The following is a 22824-nucleotide window of genomic DNA, read 5'->3' on the forward strand; positions in this document are numbered from 1 at the left end:
CCTCAGCCCCTGACATCCCAGCCCCCCCGCCCCAACCCCAGCCCCCAGCACACTAATCCCCAAGTGTGTTTAAATCTGTGGGACCTTTCATACCCCAAATCTTTTCAAATTTGTCCAAACTTGTCCAAATCCCTGATCCAAGCCCCTAGTCTGTTACAATATGGAGGTTGAAGCCCTCTGCTAATTAAACCTAAAACACCCAAAAAAGCTTGCCTCACCTTCACCTCCTGATTTGCTAAAAACGTGAGTGAAAGAAAACCTCTGATCTCCACTCTGTAAAGAAAAAAATGACAACTTATTTTCCTAACTCTAACAGTGAACACTAAACAAAAACTATTAACAAACCCAAGCCCTCTTTTTCTTAACTAATCACTATCTGACCCCAACTCTATTAAAATGCTGCTCCAATAAGACAATTTCTAAACATTACATTAACTTCATCTCTCAAAGTCTATACAGTCTCTCATGCTGCCTTCCTTCCAGTCTCCCAAACCTGCTATCTTCTCCTTGGGCCGTCTTGTATGATTTTCTTTATACAGTGAGTATCTTTTTATAAAATTCCTTGGTACCTTTAATAATTGGTGCTTTCAGAAAGATTTCTTTGAGAGAGTTACGAGCCCTTTCAGGTGACCTGCTCTCATGTGCAACTCACTCTAATTTTGAAAATGCCCTTCCTTTTTAAATCCAAGACTCACACCCTGTCATTGGTCTAATGTTCTAGATTAGAGTGGTGCTCTATGCTACTTTCTCCCCACCCCCACACTCCTCTCATTTATCTCTCTGCCTGTATTCCTGATGAAGGGCTTTGCCCGAAACATCGATTTTCCTGCTCCTTGGATGCTGCCTGAACTGCTGTGATTTTCCAGCACCACTCTAATCTAGAATCTGGTTTCCAGCATCTTCAGTCATTGTTTTTACCTATTGGTCTAATGTTGTCAATACAATGAAATTCAAATTCAATTGGTTTTTGGTATTGTGGGCATAATTTAAACTAATTGGTTAAATTCAAGTCCAGCTGCCCTAACATCAAAACACAACCTCAGCTGATGTTTATAGCACTCACTGCACCTGTTAGCTAATCACAGACACGTACTGTGACAATCTCTCAGCTCTCTAAAGGTAACCGTACACTCTTTCAACTTTGCAACACCGTGCTGAAGTGACCTTTGTTCAAAGTTTGGGTGAAGATTTGTAGCTCGGGTGCTCGTTGTTGTGGTTCTGTTCGCCGAGCTGGAAATTTTTGTTGCAAACGTTTTGTCCCCTGTCTAGGTGACCTTTGTTCTTTGAGATTTTCTTGCAGTTGATTCAACTGAGAATGATTTGATCAGTCATTTGAGAGGGCAGTTAAGAATTAACGACATTGCTGTGGCTTTGGAGTGACAGTAGGCCAGACCAGGAGAGAATGGCAGATTTCCTTCCATAAAGGGCATTAATGACCAGATGGTTTTTACAACAATTGAGAATAACCTCATGGTCATTGTTTAATGACACACCTCTGGAATCTCTTCAAAATCTATAATTAAAGGTTAATTAAACAGTTATAAGTTAAAGTAGACAAGCACGGGGGTGGAAGAATGCAGAAAGTCAGGCAACATCAGGAGATAGAGAAGTTGACATTTTGGATATAACCCTTTATACCTGAAATGTTGACTTCTTCCCCTCCTGATGCTGCCTGGCTTGCTGTGTTCTTCCAGCATCCTGCCTGTCTACTTTAGATTCCAGCAACTGTTGGGGTTTTTTTTTTGCCTCTAAAGTGTAAGTTGCCTACAAAATAAAAGTGATTTCAGTCATTTCATACATTAAAAATTTTAAATGTGAAATTTTGATGTGCTATTCTCTAAGCTACTTACCAGAAGATCAGACTACTTCAGATTGCTTTTTAAAAGTTATTGGGCTAATTAAGATTTCTAATTTTGCATTGGAATTCCACAAAAAGACACAGTGGCTCAGTGGTTAGCTCACAGCGCCCAGGGAGCCAGGTTCCATTCCACAAGTACACTTTGGGTCTTTGTGGGTTTCCTCCAGGTGTCCTGGTTTCCCCCTGCAGTACAAAGCTGGACAGATTAGGTAGGTCGGCCATGGGAAATGCAAGGTTACAGGGAGGGTGGTATGCTGTTCAGAGTGTCAGTCTGGACATGATGGGTCAAATGGCCTGCTTCCACAGTTTAGGGATTCTAGGAAGAACACCAGAAATAGGAACTGGACGAGGAAAAAGTGTGGACTGCAGATGCTGGAGATCAGAGTCATGATTGGCGATGGAGGAGGCCACTTCCACACATCATTTATTGTATCCGTTGCTCCCGATGCAGTCTCCTCTACATTGGGGAGACCGGACAACTTCTCACAGAGTGCTTTAGAAAACATCTCCGGGACACCCGCACCAATCAACCCCACTGCCCCGTGGCCAAACATTTCAACTGCCCCTCCCACTCTGCTGAGGACATGCAGGTCCTGCCCCCTCATCATCCAACACCTAGAGGAAGAATGCCTCATCTTCCACCTTGGGACCCCCAACCACCCAGCATCAACCTCCCATTTATTTCTCCACCCCCAAAGCTCCCAGCCTCATTCCTAAAGGACCCCTGCCTGAAATGTCAATTCTCCTACTCCTCGGATGCTGCTGTGACCTGCTGTGCTTTTCCAGCACCACACACTCAACTGAGAACTGGACTAGTCTGCCCATCCATTTAATAAAATTATGGTCTCAACTCCACTTTCCTGCCTACTCTACTAAGGCAAGGCTTGAGGGAGCGAACGGCTCTTACCAGAAAAGGAACAATGTATGTGTTTATAGTGAGATAGTGGAAGCATGGAAAATTCTTCATTCGGAGGAGAGAGAAAGCAAACATACACATATATACACACAATCGTCACATTACTAAAAGGAACATAATGAAAGGTTTGCAGAATGGTTTCTGCATTTGTGAGCCAATCGTATTGGGCATATGTGATATGTTGGTAGTGATTTACATCAATTTGTGGCTGGTTTCTAGGCCTCAGCGGTCAGTTGTCAAACAGCGTTAAGTCAAGTGGGACTTCTGAATGAAGCAGACTTGGCCATGATGCTGATGTAAATCTGTAGCTTCATGTATCGCGAGCAGGCAGCATTACACAGAATGATGCAACAGCAAATTGGAAAATCAGTTTTATTTGTTTAAAAATCAATAAATAAATTGAAACATCTAAATATTAATCAATTTAACAAAACTAACAATAATGCAATGAGTGAAGTGGATCAAGCATTTCAGATTCTGCTATTTCCTAAAATTCAAACCTACACCATCCAATCATACTGTAGTGAATACATACTTTGATTCTCTTGTATGGTGTGTGTCTGGATTACTAGCCCAGTGACAATACACCCCCTAATATTTTACAGCACAATTTCCCTGTGGTCTTGAATGAAAATAGGTATGTATTTGTCTGACCCACATTGTAGGTAGGTTAGTCTAAAATGCAGAGAAAACTTTAATGTAAAAATATTTAACCTGTCTCAAAATGGAGTGTTCCCTGATGAACCTGACAGACCAAATGAGTACTGTATTGTGCACTGTTTCTATGAAGCTGCAGGACTCTCTGAAGAAGTTTGACTTTGGTTAATGATGGAGGCAGCACTCAGTATAGTCATAAGGAGGCCAAAAGAAATAAATTTGATACTTTCAGACTAATAATAACAAAACCTCTGACCTTAGAGTGATAGTTACAAGATCAGGCATGCACAGCAGCTTGGTCCTTTGTTTTTAACTTCTGAAGGCAAGTTTGCAGCATCTGCACGTTTGCCTCCTCCATTTCTTTAGTAAAAGGCTGTCCATTTTTTTTGTAACACTATGTTGAGAAATTAGGTTGATATGTAAATGAGCTTGGTGAAAGGTCACTGATATCAATTGTATGATCATCATCACAATGGTGACCTAACCCACAGGAATACACACCTGTTAGAAAATGCGACAAAGATCAGTTACTAAAATACAGGGTAGCCAAATACTGAAAAAGATTCAAATTAATCTGAACTTGGAAGAAAGTAGGACTTTTTAAATACACAGTAAAATCCTGGTAATTACAGTGAATAATTCAGGAATGCTGTTAAAACACATACAACTTTTAATCATGTTTTAGTACTTATACTGAAGTAAGGTCCTTCAAAGTTGTTCATTTCTCCCTCACAGCAAGTATAACTGGAACAGATTATTGCACAGTCCCTAAAGTGGATTCATTCCTATTTGGACCCAGATATTAAATTTTAAAAAATCATATGAGCAGCAGAATCTCAATCTCTTCTGGATTCTTTACACCAAAATATTTCTTGATAATTCCAGGGCAATCATTGGAAATTCAAACCCCAGTATACAGCCAGCAAACAATTCAGGAATACAAGGGTTTTTTTTTCCTATTGCCGCCAGTAGGATTCCCCTGTTGCAAACAGAATATTAAAATCCCAGGAATCTTGTAACTGATGGTGATCAATATATCCAGATATGTAGCAGCTTCCTTTCCTGAAGAGTGGATTCCTGGGTGGATTGGGATATTCAGGGTCACGCCAGCATAGTCAATCCTAGCTGATTGGAGTAAGTGGCTCCACTCATCAGAAATAGCTTTGATGAATTTGAGGTAATTCTGGTCATTGAATCACTTCACCAATTGACAATGCAGAGATACTCTAATTATTAATTCACACCAAAAGTAAAGTGACTTATGCTTCGATTGCAGCTTATAATGTTTTTGAAAATCAACCTATTCGGAGATATTAAGACACACCCCTCTGGAGCAGGTGGGACTTGAACCCTGGCCTCCTGGCCCAGAGTTAGGGACACTACCACTGTGCCACAAGAAACCTCCAAATATGTTAGAATATTGATGAAGAGGTGGAGTGAAACCATCCTTTGGTTATTCAGGTTTTCCAGACACAGAAATGTTTTTGAAGTAATAAAATAATGGGAGAATTGTTGCCAATGCTTGGGTTTTGTCACTTGCGGTTAATTATCAAAATGTCACAGATTGAAGATTTTATTGCTTCAGAAGTTTCAGAGTTCATGCAGTCGAGAAAGTTAATTCACCAACACAATTTGGTCAAGTTGTGTTCTTGTCAGATCCTCCATTTCCCAGTCTATTCCCAGTCCGTCACTTTGATTTTGTGATGAGAACAGAGTTTGATGGAGGAACTTGGAGAAGGTGGGGCTGGTGCTGAGGGGTGCCTGCATCAAGTTGACACCCAGTAAACAGCAGAGCTGTGACTGGGCCGTGCACACTGCCTCACAGTCTGTCTGTGTGAAGTCTGGCAGAAAGGAAGAGGGCATTAAGTGAGGTGCAGGTTTTAAATCATGTGCTATTTCCATTACACTCTGGAACACAGGGGTCTTCACAGAGTTGGGTTCCACAAAGCGTTTAGGCTGGGAACTGTTCAGACATCTGAGCTGCAACATTCTGCAAAATAAGAAGTAAGGAATTAGGGAAATGATCTGGAATGTTTTATGATCCCACTCCAGCCCTTGGCTCTCAAAACAACATAAGTTCAAAATCTGAATCCAAATCTATTCCTATTGAAGGCTAAAAGTTACCATAAGACATAGGAACAGGAATTCAGCTATTCAGCCCATCGAGCCTGCTCTGCCAGTCAGTCATGGTTAATAAGCCCCTCAACCCCATTCTCCTGATTTCCCCCTAACCCTTGATACTCAGGAACCTATCTATCTCTGTCTTAAATACACTCAATGACCTGGTCTCCACACCTTTCTGTGACAATGAATTCCATAGATTCCCCACTCTCTGGCTGAAGAGGTTTCTCCTTATCTCCATTTTAAAGGGTCTTCCCTTTACTCTAAGGCTGTGCCCTCGGGTCCTGGTTTCTCCTACCGATGGAAACATCTGCCCAACATCCACTCTGTCCAGACCGCTCAGTATCCTGTGTGTATTTAGCTAGATCCCCCTCATCCTTCTAAACTCCAAGTATAAACCCAAAGTCCTCAAATGTTCCTCCAACGTTCAGCTTTTCATTTCTGGGACCATTCTCGCGAACCTCCTCTGAACACAGTCCAGGGGCCGTACATCTTTCCTGAGATATGGGGCCCAAAACTGTGCACAATACTCCAAACTCTGGTCTGACCAGAGCCTTACAGAGTCTCAAAAGTACATCTCTGCTTTTATATTCAAATCCACTCAAAATAAATGCCCCATCATTAAATTTGCTTTCCTTACTACTGACTCAACCTGTAAGATTACCTTGACAGAATCTTGGACTAGAACTCCCAAGTCTCTTTGCACATCAGACTTCTGAATTTTCTCCCCGTTTAGAAAGTGTGATACCATGACCCTTCCACACAGACATGATTTGACAACTATCATCAGGCTATTGCTGAGAGGTTATGTGAGTCTGCAATCTGCAGTGAGAACCGAGGACCGAGGATAATTTCCACAGTTGCTGGCAATTATTTCTTTAATTTCCAACAATTGACTGAGGCATTTCCTGTACATTTTCCAAATTCCTAAACATGTCTTGATTTCTTAATACTTAGATGAAACAAGGTTTGGACAGTAACTTCTGTCTAATTGATTGCCTTGATATAAGTGAACCCTATGCTGTTGATTTTTGGTCTTAAACAAATTGACGAGAAAATTTCCCATGGTCTTTGACAGAAACTCACTTTTGTTGCTGCAAAGCTTGGCCCAGTAGATTGCTGCCTTCTGTTGTGATCTTGGGGACAAGACCAGGCAAAATGTTCTCAACCTGAGTGACAAACACAGTTACATCAGTAACAACCAGAGCTGCTGCCTGTGTTGTGAAGGAAAGATTAGTTAAATTGTTGGAATGGTTTGACATTGACCTCGTGGAAGTTGCCAGGAGGGTGCTGCTGAGCTGCTCGATTCCGTGACCCAAAGCAGAATGGAGACCTCCAGATATGTCGAGTAATCCCAGTAATTTTGTTAAGCCCAAAGAATCCTCTTGTCCTGGTGCTTTTACGCAGCTGTTGGCGGAAAGGTTTCAGACCTAGAAGACAACCAACAGAGCTCAGTAACAGCTTCAATTAACTGGCTTCTCTGCAGAGTCTTTTTTCACAGTGGAATTGCAATGGTGAGATTTACCTGCAGTTAGTGAGGTGTCAGAGGCTCTTCGCCCTTCCTGGAAGGTGAGTGGCAGCTGAGTATCACAGATTCCAACTCCATGTTCCTGTGTTTGCAGTATAGGAGTTGCAGAAGTGGTATATACAAATGGTGGAGCTATTGCCTCGTCTGTGAGCCTCGTGATATTTGGGGAGTGGAATCCCTCATCAGATGTTGTCATTAGACAGCTATTGGAATATGCATCCTCTGGTATATTGGCTTGTGAGGAGATTGCTGTACCTGTGGAAAGTGAAGTTTGGGTATGGTATTCAGAAAAACTTAGCAAACACAAATTTAAGATTTTGGGCAAGAGGAAATACCTTGTTACACAATGGGGTAATTGCTGAAATCACTGTTCACAAGAATGTCAATGATGTGGCCATTTCAGAGACATGGGTAGAACAGGGACAGGAATGGTGTTGCAGGTTCCAGGATTTAGATATTTCAGTAAGAACAGGGAAGGTAGTAAAAGAGAGGGAGGTGTGGCATTGTTAGTCAAGGACAATATTACAGCTGCAGAAAGGACTCGTCAACTGAGGTAGTTTGGGCTAAGTTTAGAAACAGGCAAGGAGAGGTCACCCTGTTGGGAGCCTTCTATAGGCCTCCGAATAGTTCCAGAGATGTAGAGGAAAGGATAGCAAAGATATTTCTGGAAAGGAGAGAGTGTAACAGGGTAGTTGTTATGGGGCACTTTAACTTTCCAAATATTGACTGGGAATATTATAGCTCAAGTAATTTAGGTGGGTCAGTTTTTGTCCAATGTGTTCAGGAGGGTTTTCTGACAGTATATAGACAGGCCAACAAGGGGCGAAGCCAAATTAGATTTGGTACTGGGTGATGAACCCAGCCAGGTGTTAGATTTGGAGGGAGGGTGAGCACTTTGGTGATAGTGACCACAATTCAGTTATGTTTACTTTAGCGATGGAAAGGGATATGTATACACCAGACGGTGAGAGTTATAGTTGGGGGAAAGGTAATTATGATGCAATTAGACAAGATTTAGGATGGGGAAGGAAACTGCAGGAGATGGGCTTAATTGAAATGTGGAGCTTCTTCAAGGAACAGCTGCTGTGTGCCCTTGATAACTATGTACCTGTCAGGCAGGGCGGGAGTTGTTGAGCGCAGGAGCTGTGGTTTACTAAGGAAGTTGAATCTCTTGCCAATTTCTGATTCCTGATGTTGGGGTCAGCAAAGGGGTCACTTGTGTGTGAAAACAACCTCAGTGCTTACTGTCAACATCCTTCAGAAATCTCCGTCTTGGTGACATCACCTCTCAGTCTTCTAAATACCAGAGAACAGAGACCCAATTTACTCAGCCTCCTATCAGATGTCAGTCATCTCAACCATAGGGCACATGCCAGGGAACCTTTGCTGTACTGCCTTCTTTCATAAATCAGAGAATCAAAACCTTCAACAGAATCCCAAATATGGCCCCACCAAAGCCTTATACAATTGTAGCAAGACTTCCTATTGCTAAACTTCAATCCCATTGCAATAAAGGCTAACACGCCATTTGCCTTCCTAACTGCTTGTTGTAAATGTACATTAACGGTATGTGCTCCTGGTATGCATTGCATTCCTCTATTTATCACAAATATATTAATAGCAGAACAGTTAGTGAACAAAAGCAAGACTATATACAGGGAAGCAATGGCCTAGTGGTATTATCGCTGAGCTGTTAATCAAAACACACAGGTTATGTTTTGGGGATCCAGATCAAAATACCCAGGTAATATTTTAGGGTCAAATCCTGCCACAGCAGATGGAATCAGAGTTCAATAAAAATATGGAATTAAGAGCTTAAATGAAGTTGTTGACTTGCTTGCTGAGTGGGTAAGTTTGGGTACATTTCGTCACCATACTAGGTAACATAGTCATCTCTCTGGTGAAGCACACTGATGTTACTTATGATTTGGAGATGCCGGTGTTGGACTGGGGTGTACAAACTTAAAAATCACAACACCAGGTTATAGTCCAACAGGTTTAATTGGAAGCACTAGATTTCGGAGCGATGCTCCTTCATCAGGTGATTACTACCTGATGAAGGAGCGTCGCTCCGAAAGCTAGTGTGCTTCCAATTAAACCTGTTGGACTATAACCTGGTGTTGTGAGATTTTTAACTGATGTTACTTAGTACAGTAACAAAACATCTGTGAACAAACATACCAGCTCAGTGAGCAAATCAACATCATCCACAATCTGAGCTACAAATCTTCAAGAACTTGAGTTTAATGATGGCCATGAACCCATTGTTGGGAAAATCCCATTTGGGTCACTAATGCCCTTTAGGGAAGGAAACTGCCATTCTTTCCTGGTCTGGTCTACATGTGACTCCAGACCCACAGCAATGTGGCTGACTTTTAACTGCCCTCTGGGCAATAAATACTGGCCTAGCTAAGTGAAGCCCTCATCCTATAAATATTTTCTTTTTAAAATGAAAGTAACTGGTAAGCTATGCAGACATGTCTAATCTATACAACTGCTACTGCACTTTCTGTAAGAGGAAGTAGATTATATGTTACACTGTGTCTCCTAGTGGGTAGTGATGGACAAGATACACTCCATTAAGAGGTGCATGAAGATCACAACAGTATACCAAGTCCTGTTAACTGTATGGAGATGTGGCACAGTGATAATGACACAGTGATAATGGCACTAGACTAGTAATTCAGAACCTAGACGAATGCTCTGGGAGGAAGATAGTGACATTTAATCAAATAAATCTTGAATTGAATGCTCATCCTCATGATAGTAACCATGAAATCTTTGTTAATTGTGTAGAAACCTATCTGGTTCACTCATGTGCTTTAAGGAAGGAAATCTCTCACCCTTATCTAATTTAGCCTACATATGACTCCAGACACACAGCAATGTCCACTCAGTTCATAGCCAATTAGGGATGGACAACAAACACTCACATTCAGTGAAAGAATATGGAAGAACAGTTTAAAAGTTTCATGCCTTTCAAAGAGCATTCTGCTTGTCTTTAGATACTACCACCTACTTCCTTACAATCCACCTTATTGTTGCCCACTCACTGAAGTGTGAACCTGTGGAAGGAAGACCGAGTGTTCAAATTAACACAAGAATCATCTCAGCAGATTCGGTGAACAGGGAGCATTGAACAGCTTTCAGTCTTTCCCTCTGCCTATAACGCACGTGTGTCTGTGTGTAAGGGGGAATTGATAAGGGGAATTAAAATTTTAATTAGTACAGTAATATGCTAGCAATTCATAATTCCTTAACAGTAGCTACAGTATATTTTCTTTAACTAAATAGTAATTCTTGCTCAGTAGAGACCTGTTCCATGCTCTGTCAGCCTGGATCCGAATTCTGTGTACTTTTAAAAAAAGTTTTTAATATTTGTGATGGCTCTGGGAATAGTGGGGGCTTGATTTCCTGTGTTAACCCACTGAGGGGTAACAATTCAATGATAAACAGCTGAGGCTCCAACACTGATCCTTGTAGCACTCCACTTATTCTCCCCTGCCAGTTGGAATGAGTCTGATTTATGGCTACTGTCTGCAATTACAATCATTTATCCATCAATTATTGATGCTAATATATTATTCCAACTCCATGAGCCCTTATCTTACCTATCTTGGTCAAACATGATTTACTTTTCAAAGTACATTGTTAAGAGTTCCTTACTAATATATGCTTATGTCAGACAAACATTGTTTCCTTTCTCAGTCATTTCTTGAGTGGTAATATTTGGTTAAAGTAATGTTTGCTAACTTACTGTGATAGTTCCAAAATCTAACAAATTTTGGAAACTTGTAGCTAACACATCCATTATCTTGGGAGTTCTCTCTTTTAGAATGCTGGTCTTTGCATTCCGTGAATTTGTCAGTTTTTAAGACCCTGAAGTTTCGGTCATACTTCTCTGCTGGTATTAATTACCTTCATTCCCGCTCCTTTCAGCACTCAGACCATCCTCTAGGTTTTGTATCTATCTTGTGTCTTCCACTGTGGCAGACTCTTCATATTCATAGACTCTGACCAATATTCCCTGTTCGTGTGGAGTTCTAAAGTCTCTGCTCAATCCTGATGAAGGGCTTTTGCCCGAAACATCAACTTTCCTGCTCCTTGGATGCTGCCTGACCTGCTGTGCTTTTCCAGCACCACTCTAATCTTGACCCCAGCATCTGCAGATCTCACTTTCGCCCACTTTAGGAGGAAGGCTGACTGACCCAACCTGATAGAACAGATCCCTCATTAACTGCTGCATGCCAGAATCATCATCTTAGGAAATGCTCAGTACTGGCATAGCCAGGTCTGCATTATCTGCTGCATCTCATGCCCCAGTGATGCTCAATGCTGTAAAATTCAGCACTCTGCTCCCCAGTGCTCGGAGACCTTTCCCCATCGTTCCTCGAACCTCAGAACTTCCAGCTAGTGTTTCCAGATACTGGATCTCCCTCAACATACTGCGATACTGAGACACCCTAACGTGTCACCCAGCTCTTCCCATTGTCCAGCTGAGAATAGTCTCAGACAATTAAAATACTGCGAGACATACTCATGGCCTAACTGAAGCTACATTATATTGAGTAAAAACTTACAGGGAGCAGTCTCGTTCTTCAAATGAGCAGGCACACCAGCCACTGTGTGTCGCCGGGTTGCACTGCTTAGAGTGTGCAGTGGGATCTGGATTTTCTCCATTATATGTTCCTCTAGATCCTGTTCCTGTCTTGCCTCTTCGCTGATAGTAGTGTCCAGCAAGATGCTACGAGACATTGATCGATTCCTGATCAGGACGTTGACTGATGCATCCACTGGGTGAAGCACTGGCTGCTTGATCAGTTAATAGAAAATAAAAGGAAATTCAGAAATTTCTTTTGTGAAATAAGTTGCTTCATAAAAGCTAAAACAACATAAAATGGAGCAACAGATTCTGCAGAATTCAGCATCCAAGTTATTTTTAAAAATTTAAAATATAAAACATTGTTTATTATTCTCAGGTTTTTAAACATTCAACAGCTTCAGAAAAATAAATTGCGTCTTTCTGACATGTTTTTAACTAATGCAACACAGACATTGCTGGCTAGCCCAAGCATTTACTGCCCATTCCTAACTGCCCCGAAGGTGGTTAAGAGTTAACTACATTGCTGAGGGTCTGGTGTCACATGTCGGCCAGTGATTTCCTTCTCTCAAGGGCATTTGTGAACTAGAAGGGTTTTTACAACAATCGACATGGTTACATGGACAGCATCAGGCTTGTATTTTTTTTTAAACTGAACCCAAATGTCACCATCTGTGATGGTGGGATTTGAGCATATGTCCCCAGGTTATTAGATTGGGATTGTGAACTACTAATCCAGTCACATTACTAATACACCTTCACCTCTCCACAATGAACAAGTAATGTCACATTCCAGATGACTGAAGTGTGGGAGGGTCTGATTTGTACCTGAGGAGTTATCAGTCACAGCATTGGCCTCAAGATATGCAAACGCCAGTGACTCTTAAAAGTAAAGAATGCAGTGACCACATGAAGAATTTACAGCAACTCTCAAAAAAGCACATGTTGAGCAACTTTCACAGAAACAAAGTGTGAAGCTCAGACAGGTTAGTGTCATTGCTGAAAGCTCCTTCAGCATTTACATCTCAGGAAATAAAGGTCACTGCCAGTACTTCCCAGAGACACACTTCAATTTCTTCCATTCAGCACTAACTATTTATAACTCACCTCCATTTGAAAGTGTTCAGATGTTTCTCTGGACACTTGATGTTGTACTGAAGCCTGATAGTAACCAAGCAATAAACTTCGGTGTTCTTTAACTCTTTCAAGAAGAAGGTAGTAGATTGCAGAAAAGTGGTTGTAACTGCTGTTCTGTAATGACTGTAAAATTAAAATTGACAGTTTTAAGGTATCAGAAAAATTCAAAATTACAGCATCTCAGTCTGGGTGGGTTATTCTTCAGAGGGTCGATGTGGACTTGTTGGGCTGAATGGCCTGTTTCCACACTGTAGATAATCTAATTTAATCATCAGATAACACAAGATATTTGGAATTATGTCACTTGTACTAGAGTTGACTGGATGTTATTGAGAAGTACACAATCAAAAATTACAGAAAACTGTTTTAATTACTTCTACTTTAATTTTTATCATTAAAGTGAATGGTTTTTGACTTTTTTTACAATTTTCATTTGTCTTCTTCATTTGTAGATAGAGATGTAAACATAAAGCTCTAAATACCCTTTCACAATAAAGCACTGGTTCAAGATGCTGTTCCCACATCTGATACTCTACCTCGATAGTCTTCTGTTTGTCAATACCAAGGCTGTGCATGAGGCTAAGAACCTGCTGATTGTAATTGCCAAGGTTTGAGTTGTAGTCTTTGAGGGTATAGGTTGGTGGTTTCTGCGTCAACATCCAGCGGTGCTGTTTAATCTGAGAGACTGTAATCCGCTTCACAGGATCCACTATCAGCATGCGGCGAATTAAATTCTCACAGTCTGTTAGAGCAAATAATCAGCTTTAGTCAAGATTAAGCTCAAACTGCACACAAACTTTACATTACTAGAGAGTTATTTCTTCGTAATAATCTGGTGAATATTAAAATCAAAAGGAAATGCTGAAAAATGATGAGTGCTTAGAAAGTAAATGTACCTTCAGATAAGAAGAATGGGATTCGGAAACGGCCTTCTATCACCCTCTGCCTCAGGACTGGTAATGTCGGACCATCAAATGGTAGGGATCCACAAACTAGAACATACAGGACCACTCCCAAACTCTGTTGGAACAAAGAAAATGTCTGTCATTTCTTCATGTGCACCAGAATTAAAGATATCTCAAATCTATAAACAAATTTCTTTTGTTTCACCTACCCAGATATCAATGTGAGGACCTTCATACTCTTTCCCTTCAAAGACTTCTGGTGCTGCATAGGGTGGGCTGCCACACCAAGTCGACAACAACTCACCTTGCTTATAAAAATTTCCAAAACCAAAATCTGTGAAAGAAGAGGCAAATTACTCACCCAATAAACTAAAACCTGCTGAGTTCTTAAGAATTTTTACAAACAGCAACTTAACTTAGAGGGAAATAGGTCTGACTGGGTTACTCTTCGGAGGGTCGTTGTGGACTTGTTAGGCCAAAGGGCCTGTTTCCACACTGTAGAGAATCTAATCTAATCTAAACTCTAGTTTTAACCCATTACATCTGCCACTTAGAGGGAAAGGGGCAGCAAATGTATGAAACACCATCAACTGCAAATTCTCTTACAAGCCAAACATTGTTAATGGTTGGAACTGGTGTAGATTTAGAGTTTTTGTCAGTGAAACTCAATGGGCAAAAGGGCTGCTTCTGTACTGTATGATTATGATTGAGTAGAAAAACATTCAGAGTTATGGGGAAATGTACGATTGATTTGGTACCGCACATAAGGCTACTTAAGTTAAGGGCCCACGATGTTAGAGGTAGTGTATTAGTGTAACAGAAGGTTGGCTAACAAGAGGCAGAGATCTGGGTTAGGGAGGCATTTTCAGGGTGGAAACCTGTAATTGGGGAATGCCATAAGGATCAGTGCTAGGGGCACAATTATTCACAATTTATAATAACAACTTGGATGAGGAAAGTGAATGAACTACATCCAAGTTTGTGGATGACAAAAATAGATGGGAAGGCAAGCAATGAGGATGACACAAAGAATCTACACAGGGATATGCACAGGGGAAGCAAATGAGCAAAAACTTGGCAGATAGAATATAATGTGGGAAAAATGTGAGGTTATGTACGTCAGCAGGAGGTGTAGAGGATATTATTTAAATAGAGAAGGACAGCAGAAAGCTACAGCACAGAGAGATTTAGGGATCCTCACCCATAAATCTCAAAAAGCTAGCATCCAAGTTCAGCAGGTAACTTGGAAATAAAGGCCAACATCTCACTTGCCTGCAAAGGGATTGGAGTATCAAAATAGGGAGATCTTTCTAAAACTATACAAAATACCAGTCAGACCACAGCTGGAACACTGAATAATTTTGGTCCCTTTATCAAAAGAAAGATGTGTTGGTGTCAGACACAGTTCAGAGAAAGTTCGCTTGTCTGATCACAGGTATCTGGTTTCTTATGAGGAGGTTGAGTTAGTTGGGTCTGTGCTCATTGGAATTTAGCGGAATGAAAGACAACCTTATTGAAACATAAAAACAATCATCAAAAGAATTTTGTATTACAACTCCCCTTTTAAGGGGTAAATTAGCTCATCGAACAAGCATTATGACGTAGCGCCATTCTCTGCCTTAAGACCACAAAATAGCTATCAAAGCAAAGGTAAGCCATTCAGCCCATGGACTTCAAGGTCTAGTTCTTTAAAAGTTATTTGTTTAATTCATAAATAATATATATCAGCATTGGGAGTGACAATTTATTTTCATGAATTCCTTTGAAGGTTTTACTCTTGTTACTGTGTTTCTTTAAAGGGCCGTCAAATTGTTAATTTGGCTGATTGAGTTTTGAAGGAAGTCATACAGCATTCAGAATGTTACATTTGTTCTCTTCACGATACCGCCACCTGTTGAATTTCTCCAGAAATTTCTCCTCTTGTTTCTCCAGTGCTTTGTTATTTGAATTTCCAGAATCTGCATTATTTTGCTTTTATTAGATTAATTGTTTTTCTGTAATGCTGCTCCTTGTAAGTAAGCCTACTTTCTGGGAAAAGGTTAATGTTTTCATTTGTGCTTCACCACGTGCCTTGAAGCCTTGTAACACATTCAATTGCAACTATACTACTGTTCCTTTACTGTAACTCCCATGCCTTCATTACTGTGGGCTAATGAGTCCCAGTGGTACAAGAAGGTTCCTCACTATCATTTCACAAGAATCATTTGGAATGAATGCCAGCCTGCAAGGTCCATACCCATGAATAAATAAAAGTCCTACACCCTCAAACTCTAGCCGTACCACACACTCTGCTGACCTTACAGTCCCTGCAGCAGCCCAGAACCGTTCTCCTGGTTTTACCATCTTCATTCAGAGGGTTTGCCTACTGTCTGATAAAGTCTGTAATGGTAATGAGCAGCAGAGCTACAACTTCTTACTACAGTCAACCAGCTGGTCCTCATGAGTATAACAGAACAGTATGTAGAAAGGACAAAGAGAATGTTGGAGAAAAAGGTTCAACATATTCATTGCTCTTACATGAGCATGACAGAAAACAGCACTGAGGGTGACAGAACAATCTCTTACCTGCAATCTTAATGTTCATGTTGTCGTCAAGCAGCAGATTCTCACTCTTTAGATCTCTGTGAACAATATGATGATTGTGACAATATTCCACAGCCATCAGGATCTGCCAGAATTTGGCACAGGCTTCACTCTCACTTAATGGGCCGTTTGCAGACAGGTAATCTGTAGATTATAGAAAATGTGATTACTGCTGATAGTAATTTGTAGATTACAAAATATATGGTTACTGCTGTTTGTTTATCTGTAATCTATAGATTATGCGGTTATTGCTGGAAGTAATCTATAGTCTATCTCACTGCTGTTAGTGGCAATCTATGATTTATAAAAGATGAGATATTTCAGGGCAAAAAGGAATCATTTTTCAATTTAATCCAAAACACTTGCAAAGAGAAACGGCAAACTCACCAAACATTTCACCATTCTGTGCAAACTCGGTCACAATATACAGCATGTCCTTTGTTTCCATAACCTTTGGGATCAAAAAAAGTAAAATATTGTCAATGATCTTATAATTTAAATGTTTAAATATTTTTAAATGCACCACATTTCTCAGTTTAGCTTTGTTCATATATTAAATCGAGTTCTAACTCAATGATTCCCTTAAAAAGAACACAGTGGACAAAGATGAATCAGTGATCCTGCAATCAGGCCAGTCAGTGAAGCAAGCTGGCTGCTGGGACTGGTCTCCTTCATAAACACTTTTCAGAAGCCATGAAAAAAAAACACACTATGGTGTGGTATTTACATTTAGAAATCAGAAAGTGGCCCTAATGTTGGCTATATGCTTGCTTACAATTGACTGGTTTCTCACTGGTAGTTGTGAATTTGCCACAATACGCTCTTTCATTATGTGATACTAGGCTCTATTTGTTGCCATTCACAGCTGCCCTTGAACTGAGTGGATTGCTAGACCATTTTAGACAGAATTTAAGAGTTATAGCCATTTATAGTCACACAGCACAGACAGACCCTTTGGTCAAACCAGTCTATGCTGAACATAATCCCAAACTGAACTAGTCCATCCTGCCTACTCCTGGCCCTCCAAATCTTTCCTATTCACATATCTACCCAAATGTCTTTTAAATGTCGTAACTGTACCCGCATCCACCACTTCCTCAGGAAGTTCATTCCACACATGACCCACCCTCTGTAAACATTTGTTTCATGTCTTTTTTTAAAATCTCTCTCCTCTCACCTTAAAAATGTGCCCCTTAGTCTTGAAATCTCCTATCCTATTAGCTCTCATTATTTTATAAATTTCTATCAGTTCACCTCTCAACTTCCGACACTCCGGAGAAAAAAAGTCCCAGCCTTTCTTCATAAAGCAAACCTTCCAGATCTGGAAACATCCTGGTAAATCCCTGCTTCCTCTGGTCATAGCAAGTATTACCATGGCATTTCCTCATTCAATTGGGGTGACAGAGGGAGTTATCATAGAATTACCATAGAATCCCTATGGTGTGGAAACAGGCCATTTGGCCCAACAAGTTCATACTGACCCTCTGAAGAGTATCCCACTCAGACCCATCCTCTTACCTTTTAACCCCATATTTCCCCCCGACTAATACACCTAATCTACACATCCCAGAACACAGTGGACAATTTAGCATGGTCAATTCACCTGACCTGCATATCTCTGGACTGTGGGAGGAAACAGAGCACCCGGAGGAAACCCACACGAGGAGAATGTGCAAACTCCACACTGACAGTCGTCCGAGGGATGGAGACGAGAGGTAACAGACGTGCATTTACTGATCGGCCTCCCGTTCCAGACATGAGACTACAAAATGTAAACTTTACCCCAAAGTACACGGAAGGGAAATCAAACTGACACGAATGGAAGCGGTTCTAAAATTAAGAACTGGAACATTTTAATGGGCCACATAGAACAAATCTTACTCTGTACCTAACTATGTGCTGTCCCTGTCCTGGGACTGTTTGATAGAGACAATGCAGAGAAGACTTGCAGTTTAAAAATGTAGAGTGAGCTTTAGTCTGTATCTAACCCTGTGCTGTTCCTTTTCTGGGACTGAGTTAAAAATCACTCCACATCAGGTTATAGTCCAACATGCTTATTTGGAAGCACTAGCTTTCAGAACGCTGTCAACTAGCTGACAAAGGAGTGGTGCTCCGAAAGCTAGTGCTTCCAATTAACCCTGTCGGACTATAACCTGGTGTGGAGTGATTTTTAACTTAGTACACCCCAGTCCAACACCGGCATCTCCAAATCATTTCCTGGGACTGTGTGATGGAGACAGTATAGAAGAAGCTTTACTCTGCATCTAATCCAGTGCTGTCCCTATCCTGGAAGTATTTGATGGGGACATTGTAAGAAGAAGCTTTACCCAATGTGTAACACTACATTATACTTGTGCTGGATGGAAGTATGTGGAAGGAAATTTATTCTATCCAACCCCCTCCTGTACCTGCGTTGTGGTTACATCTGAAAAATGTCCCAGGTTAAATTAGAAGAGTATAGAAATTATGCAAGTTGGAAGGAAAAATAAACTAGATCTCTTGTATAATTGTTGATATTGAAATTTGAAAGAAAAAACTGAATTTATCTACAAAAGCCATTTCTTTGTCAATCAACATTTTATATTTAAAATGTTTCCTTAAGTTAGTTATAAATGAATAACATTCACTCAAATATTTTAAACACAACATAACAGCAGCTGAGTGGCTTAGTAATAATACTGCTCCAAATACGTCAGAGAAAAGAGCAATTACCGAGAACTGTAAAGAGAGCAGTGCCGTTCCAGGAAATGACAAGTTCAAGCAAGTGAGTGGAGCATGACGTGCTGAACACTGGGCCCACAGCCAGATGATCAGGCAACGTCACAACTTAGCTCTGAAGGAGAAAAGCTGCTATTCAATTATTTCCTTTGGCTCAGTGACAAAGGAGACTGGCACTCTCAAGTGAGAACAATTCATCTGGAAAGGTCACCTAGAATCTCGCAAACATCACAGCAACTTGGTCAATCGTCCAAGCAGCACTTCAAACCCTGGCCCCAGTTTCTGTATTGGCCAGACAGGAGGTAAAGATCAGGGTTAGCGCTTGCTGCCTGACTGTAAAATTCAATCACCTGTATTTAACAAAGGATTTTAACTGAAGGAAATAAAGTGCTTGAGATAAGATGGAGCAAAACCAGCTGTAAAAATGCAAGCTTCTTCTTTCCATGAAGAAATCACAAGAAATAAAATTTACAACTGCAAGATTGATATTCAGTCTGGGCTCACTAAAGCTGAAAGCAACATTTCACTTTTTAAAATTGGGAGGTATTTATTCTGCTAATATTGACTGATGTGAATTTTATATTACGTATTCCCTGCATAACAAAAATTAAAAATGTCTTAGTCTAACTCTAACCCCATGTACCTCTGATCCGGTCATAAACATGAGGAAAAAAAACTAATCTCATTGCCCCACTCTCTCCTGATAACCTGTATCAGTCCTAATCCTATTGCCTTGCCATCTCCCATAACCCTGCAAAAATCCCAAACCGATCCCACTCTTCCCACAGCCGTGTCATTCCAAAACTAATCTCACTGCACTGCTGTCTCCATCATTGCCCTATATCAATTATCAAACAATGTCACTCCCCCACCAGCTCCTGATAACTCATATCAACCCCAATCTAAGCTACTGCTGTGCTCTTCCCAAACCCCATCCGTTCCAAGTTAATCCCACTGCTGCTATTTCTTCCCATAGCCCAGTACCCAATCCTAACATAATCCTACTGCCTTGCTCTCTCCTGACAGCCCTGTATCAATCTCAAACTAATGTCAGTGTCCCCCGTCTTCCCAAAATTATGTCAATCCCACACTAATCACACGGACGTGTTCCCTCCCAAAAGCCATGTCTGTAGTTTGGTTCTGGAATACACTTAAGAATGTAATAACAGTTTGAATTGCAGCTTTCATCGAGAATTTGCAAGACTATGGGGAAAATGACAGGAATAGCCTGAGTTGAATTGCTTTTGCAGACAACCAGCACAAACACAATGGCCAAAATGACCCCGTTTTGTGTTGGAGCTGCACCTCCCAGGACGTCTGCTGTCATATGTCATGTTCATTTGTCTTTTGGATGCCATTCTCACACATCCACTGTAGCTTATTCTGCAGCCACCGTGCTACATTTGCCTCTAACAGCTCTGTCACATTTCAGCTCTGATCAAATGGCTGAAATACTGACATTTTCTGGGCATTGTTATTTTTTAAGATTCTTTTTCCTCTTGTGATTTCAAGCATCTCTTCATTTGTTGTGTCACCCATAAATGGAATTTTAAGCAGACGCTTAGCACCCAGATTTCAAAATTCTCCACTTTCTTCTAAAGATCTTTACTTCCTGACCAGCTTTCTGAGACAGACTGGGAAATGAATACAATGTGGCACCTCATGAAAATTTTCCTTATTATTGGCTTAAGATTTCTTATTGTTAATATTTATCACTTTTTATGGAATTACTTATGAGCAAAAGATGACAAACTTTTCAACGTAATAACTGTCATGGTTACATTTACTAGCTTCATTTTCTGTATAATTTCAGGTAGATCCCACCAGTTGCCAGAGTGGGATTTGAACCCAAGACCTCAGCATTAGCCTGGGCCTCAGGGCCTGTTGACATTAGCACTTAGTTCCTACCTTCCTCCACAGTGAACATTAACACAAAGTACACACATTAACTATTCTTTCCTTGCCCTGAGCTTTTAGGTATTTCTCTATTATCGTGAATAGGTTCTGCTGCTTGCATAGTTTACATGCTTATAAGAGATTTCATGTTAACTGCCATTCCAATTTCATATTCTATTGTTGTCAGTCCTATTTCTCCTCTTTACTGTTCAAATCATTACATTCCACTTGGTTCATGCTTGAAGAGCTAAGCATGAAGAAAGCATGGAGCATGTACACACATCATGTCTGTTATCATCCAGAGAGCTCTGGGTCTGCTCCCCCTACTTCTGACACTCATTGAGAGTGTAGGTTTACGAACAGGAGTCAGGCTGTTGCATACAGCTGACACAGGTCTTTCTGAAGAACGCTTGCTTTGCAGACTGGAGGGGAACAGTTGAGTTCCCCAGAGGTTCGCGTTGGGGGAACTTGTTATTAGATGAGTGACCTGGTTCTGATGATTCAGAAAAAAAATTCAAAATTTGCAAATGATGTGAATCTTGAAAATGCGACAACAGGAACAGACTATGGACAAGGAACAAAGAATCCTCCGTAAATTCCCGACTGAGTAATAAACGATAACATAATTTTCGTAATTTAAGTGTAGTACTGAGAACAAAAACTGGTTAAAACAAAAGGCCGGAATGTTATGAATGTTTGTTGAGAGCACAAACTGAAGCGGAATTCTCTACACCCCTGTCTGCACCGTCAGCGGCAGCAGCTCTCGGTCCCCCAGACCCGGTTTAACACCAAGGACCAGCTTCCAGAGCGAGCCCGGGTTTTGTGTGGGTCCCCTGGCCCTGAGGCTCGGACAGAGCCAGTCCCCCTGGTCCTCCCCCAGCCCGCACTCGGTACCTGGTATAGTTTAATGATGTGCGGGTGGTTGAGCAACTTCATGATTTGTACTTCACGGTAAATCTTCTCCAGGCTCCCGGGGTCCAGCCGAGTCTTGTCGATGATTTTAATGGCGACCTGGAGGGAGAAGAGGGCGGATGCAGTTAGTCCCGGGCCCCGTGGCCGGCCCCGTGGCCAGCCCGTGTCTGAGAGACAGAGACAGCGGGGACAGAGCTCACACTCACCCGGCTCCTGGTCACTCGGTGCCTCGCCAGCTTCACCACCGCGAAGTTCCCTTTGCCCAGGGTCCTCTCGATCTCATAGAACCCCACCCGGAGGGGCCTCCGCCGGGGCAGGGGCTGGGCGGGGGCCGGGGCCTGGGGCTGGGGCTGGTCCCGGTCCCTGTCCCGGTCCCGGTCCCGGTCCCGGTCCCCGGGCGCACGGCGCCAATCCGGCATCACCATCCCTGACAGCGGGCCGCCCGCTCCACCAGCCCCGGGACACGGCCTGTTGACTCCGGGAGCCGCTGGCCGGGGTCTGCTCGCTCTGACGCGGAATCCCGCTCCCTGGGACATTTCCCCATTGACGTAGGTTCTGACGTCAGTGAGAGCAGCGAATGAGACGCGGTCTCCATGCAACGCCACTGACGTCAGCCAGGTTCCCATAGAGACACTGCACTTTACGTCAGAGCCACCAGCTAATCACAAGCTGGCCTCAGACCCCGCCCCCGCCCTGCGCGCGCCCCGGGTCCCGACCTTGTCCGTGCACCTCCAGGCCCCGCCCAGTGCACCGCCAGGCCCCGCCCAGTGCACCGCCAGACTCCGCCCAGTGCACCACCAGGCCCCGCCCAGTACACCGCTAGGCTCCGCCCGTCCACCACCAGACCCCGCCCACTGCACCACCAGGCCCCGCCCAGTGCACAGCCAGACTCCGCCCAGTGCACCGCCAGGCCCCGCCCAGTGCACCCCAGACCACGCCCCCTCCCCAAGCCCACACACCCTCCCCGTCCTCCCCCAGACCCCTCCCCATCCA

The 22824-nt window shown here is 42.1% G+C and overlaps 1 protein-coding gene across 3 annotated transcripts; it reads right to left on the reverse strand.

The window, feature by feature from the left end:
• Positions 1-3954: 3954 nt before the first annotated feature.
• On the reverse strand, positions 3955-22455 carry sik1 (salt-inducible kinase 1). Of its 3 annotated transcripts, none has more exons than XM_043701463.1 (13): positions 22038-22455; positions 21814-21930; positions 16693-16756; positions 16288-16449; positions 13932-14056; positions 13714-13837; positions 13354-13559; positions 12788-12940; positions 11661-11889; positions 7078-7335; positions 6819-6982; positions 6639-6721; positions 3955-5421 (listed from the first exon to the last, which is right to left on the reverse strand). In XM_043701463.1, the coding sequence occupies exons 1-13, from the start codon at positions 22365-22367 to the stop codon at positions 5046-5048; spliced, it is 2391 nt and encodes a 796-aa protein (XP_043557398.1). In that variant the 5' UTR covers positions 22368-22455; the 3' UTR covers positions 3955-5045. The 3 variants fall into 3 exon arrangements, with proteins under 3 accessions (XP_043557398.1, XP_043557396.1, XP_043557395.1); XM_043701461.1 differs by having other exon boundaries at positions 11661-11892; XM_043701460.1 differs by having other exon boundaries at positions 11661-11898.
• Between the last annotated feature and the right edge of the window lie 369 nt (positions 22456-22824).

This window comes from Chiloscyllium plagiosum, chromosome 12 (genome assembly GCF_004010195.1).
Source record: "Chiloscyllium plagiosum isolate BGI_BamShark_2017 chromosome 12, ASM401019v2, whole genome shotgun sequence".
Classification (NCBI taxonomy): domain Eukaryota; kingdom Metazoa; phylum Chordata; class Chondrichthyes; order Orectolobiformes; family Hemiscylliidae; genus Chiloscyllium; species Chiloscyllium plagiosum.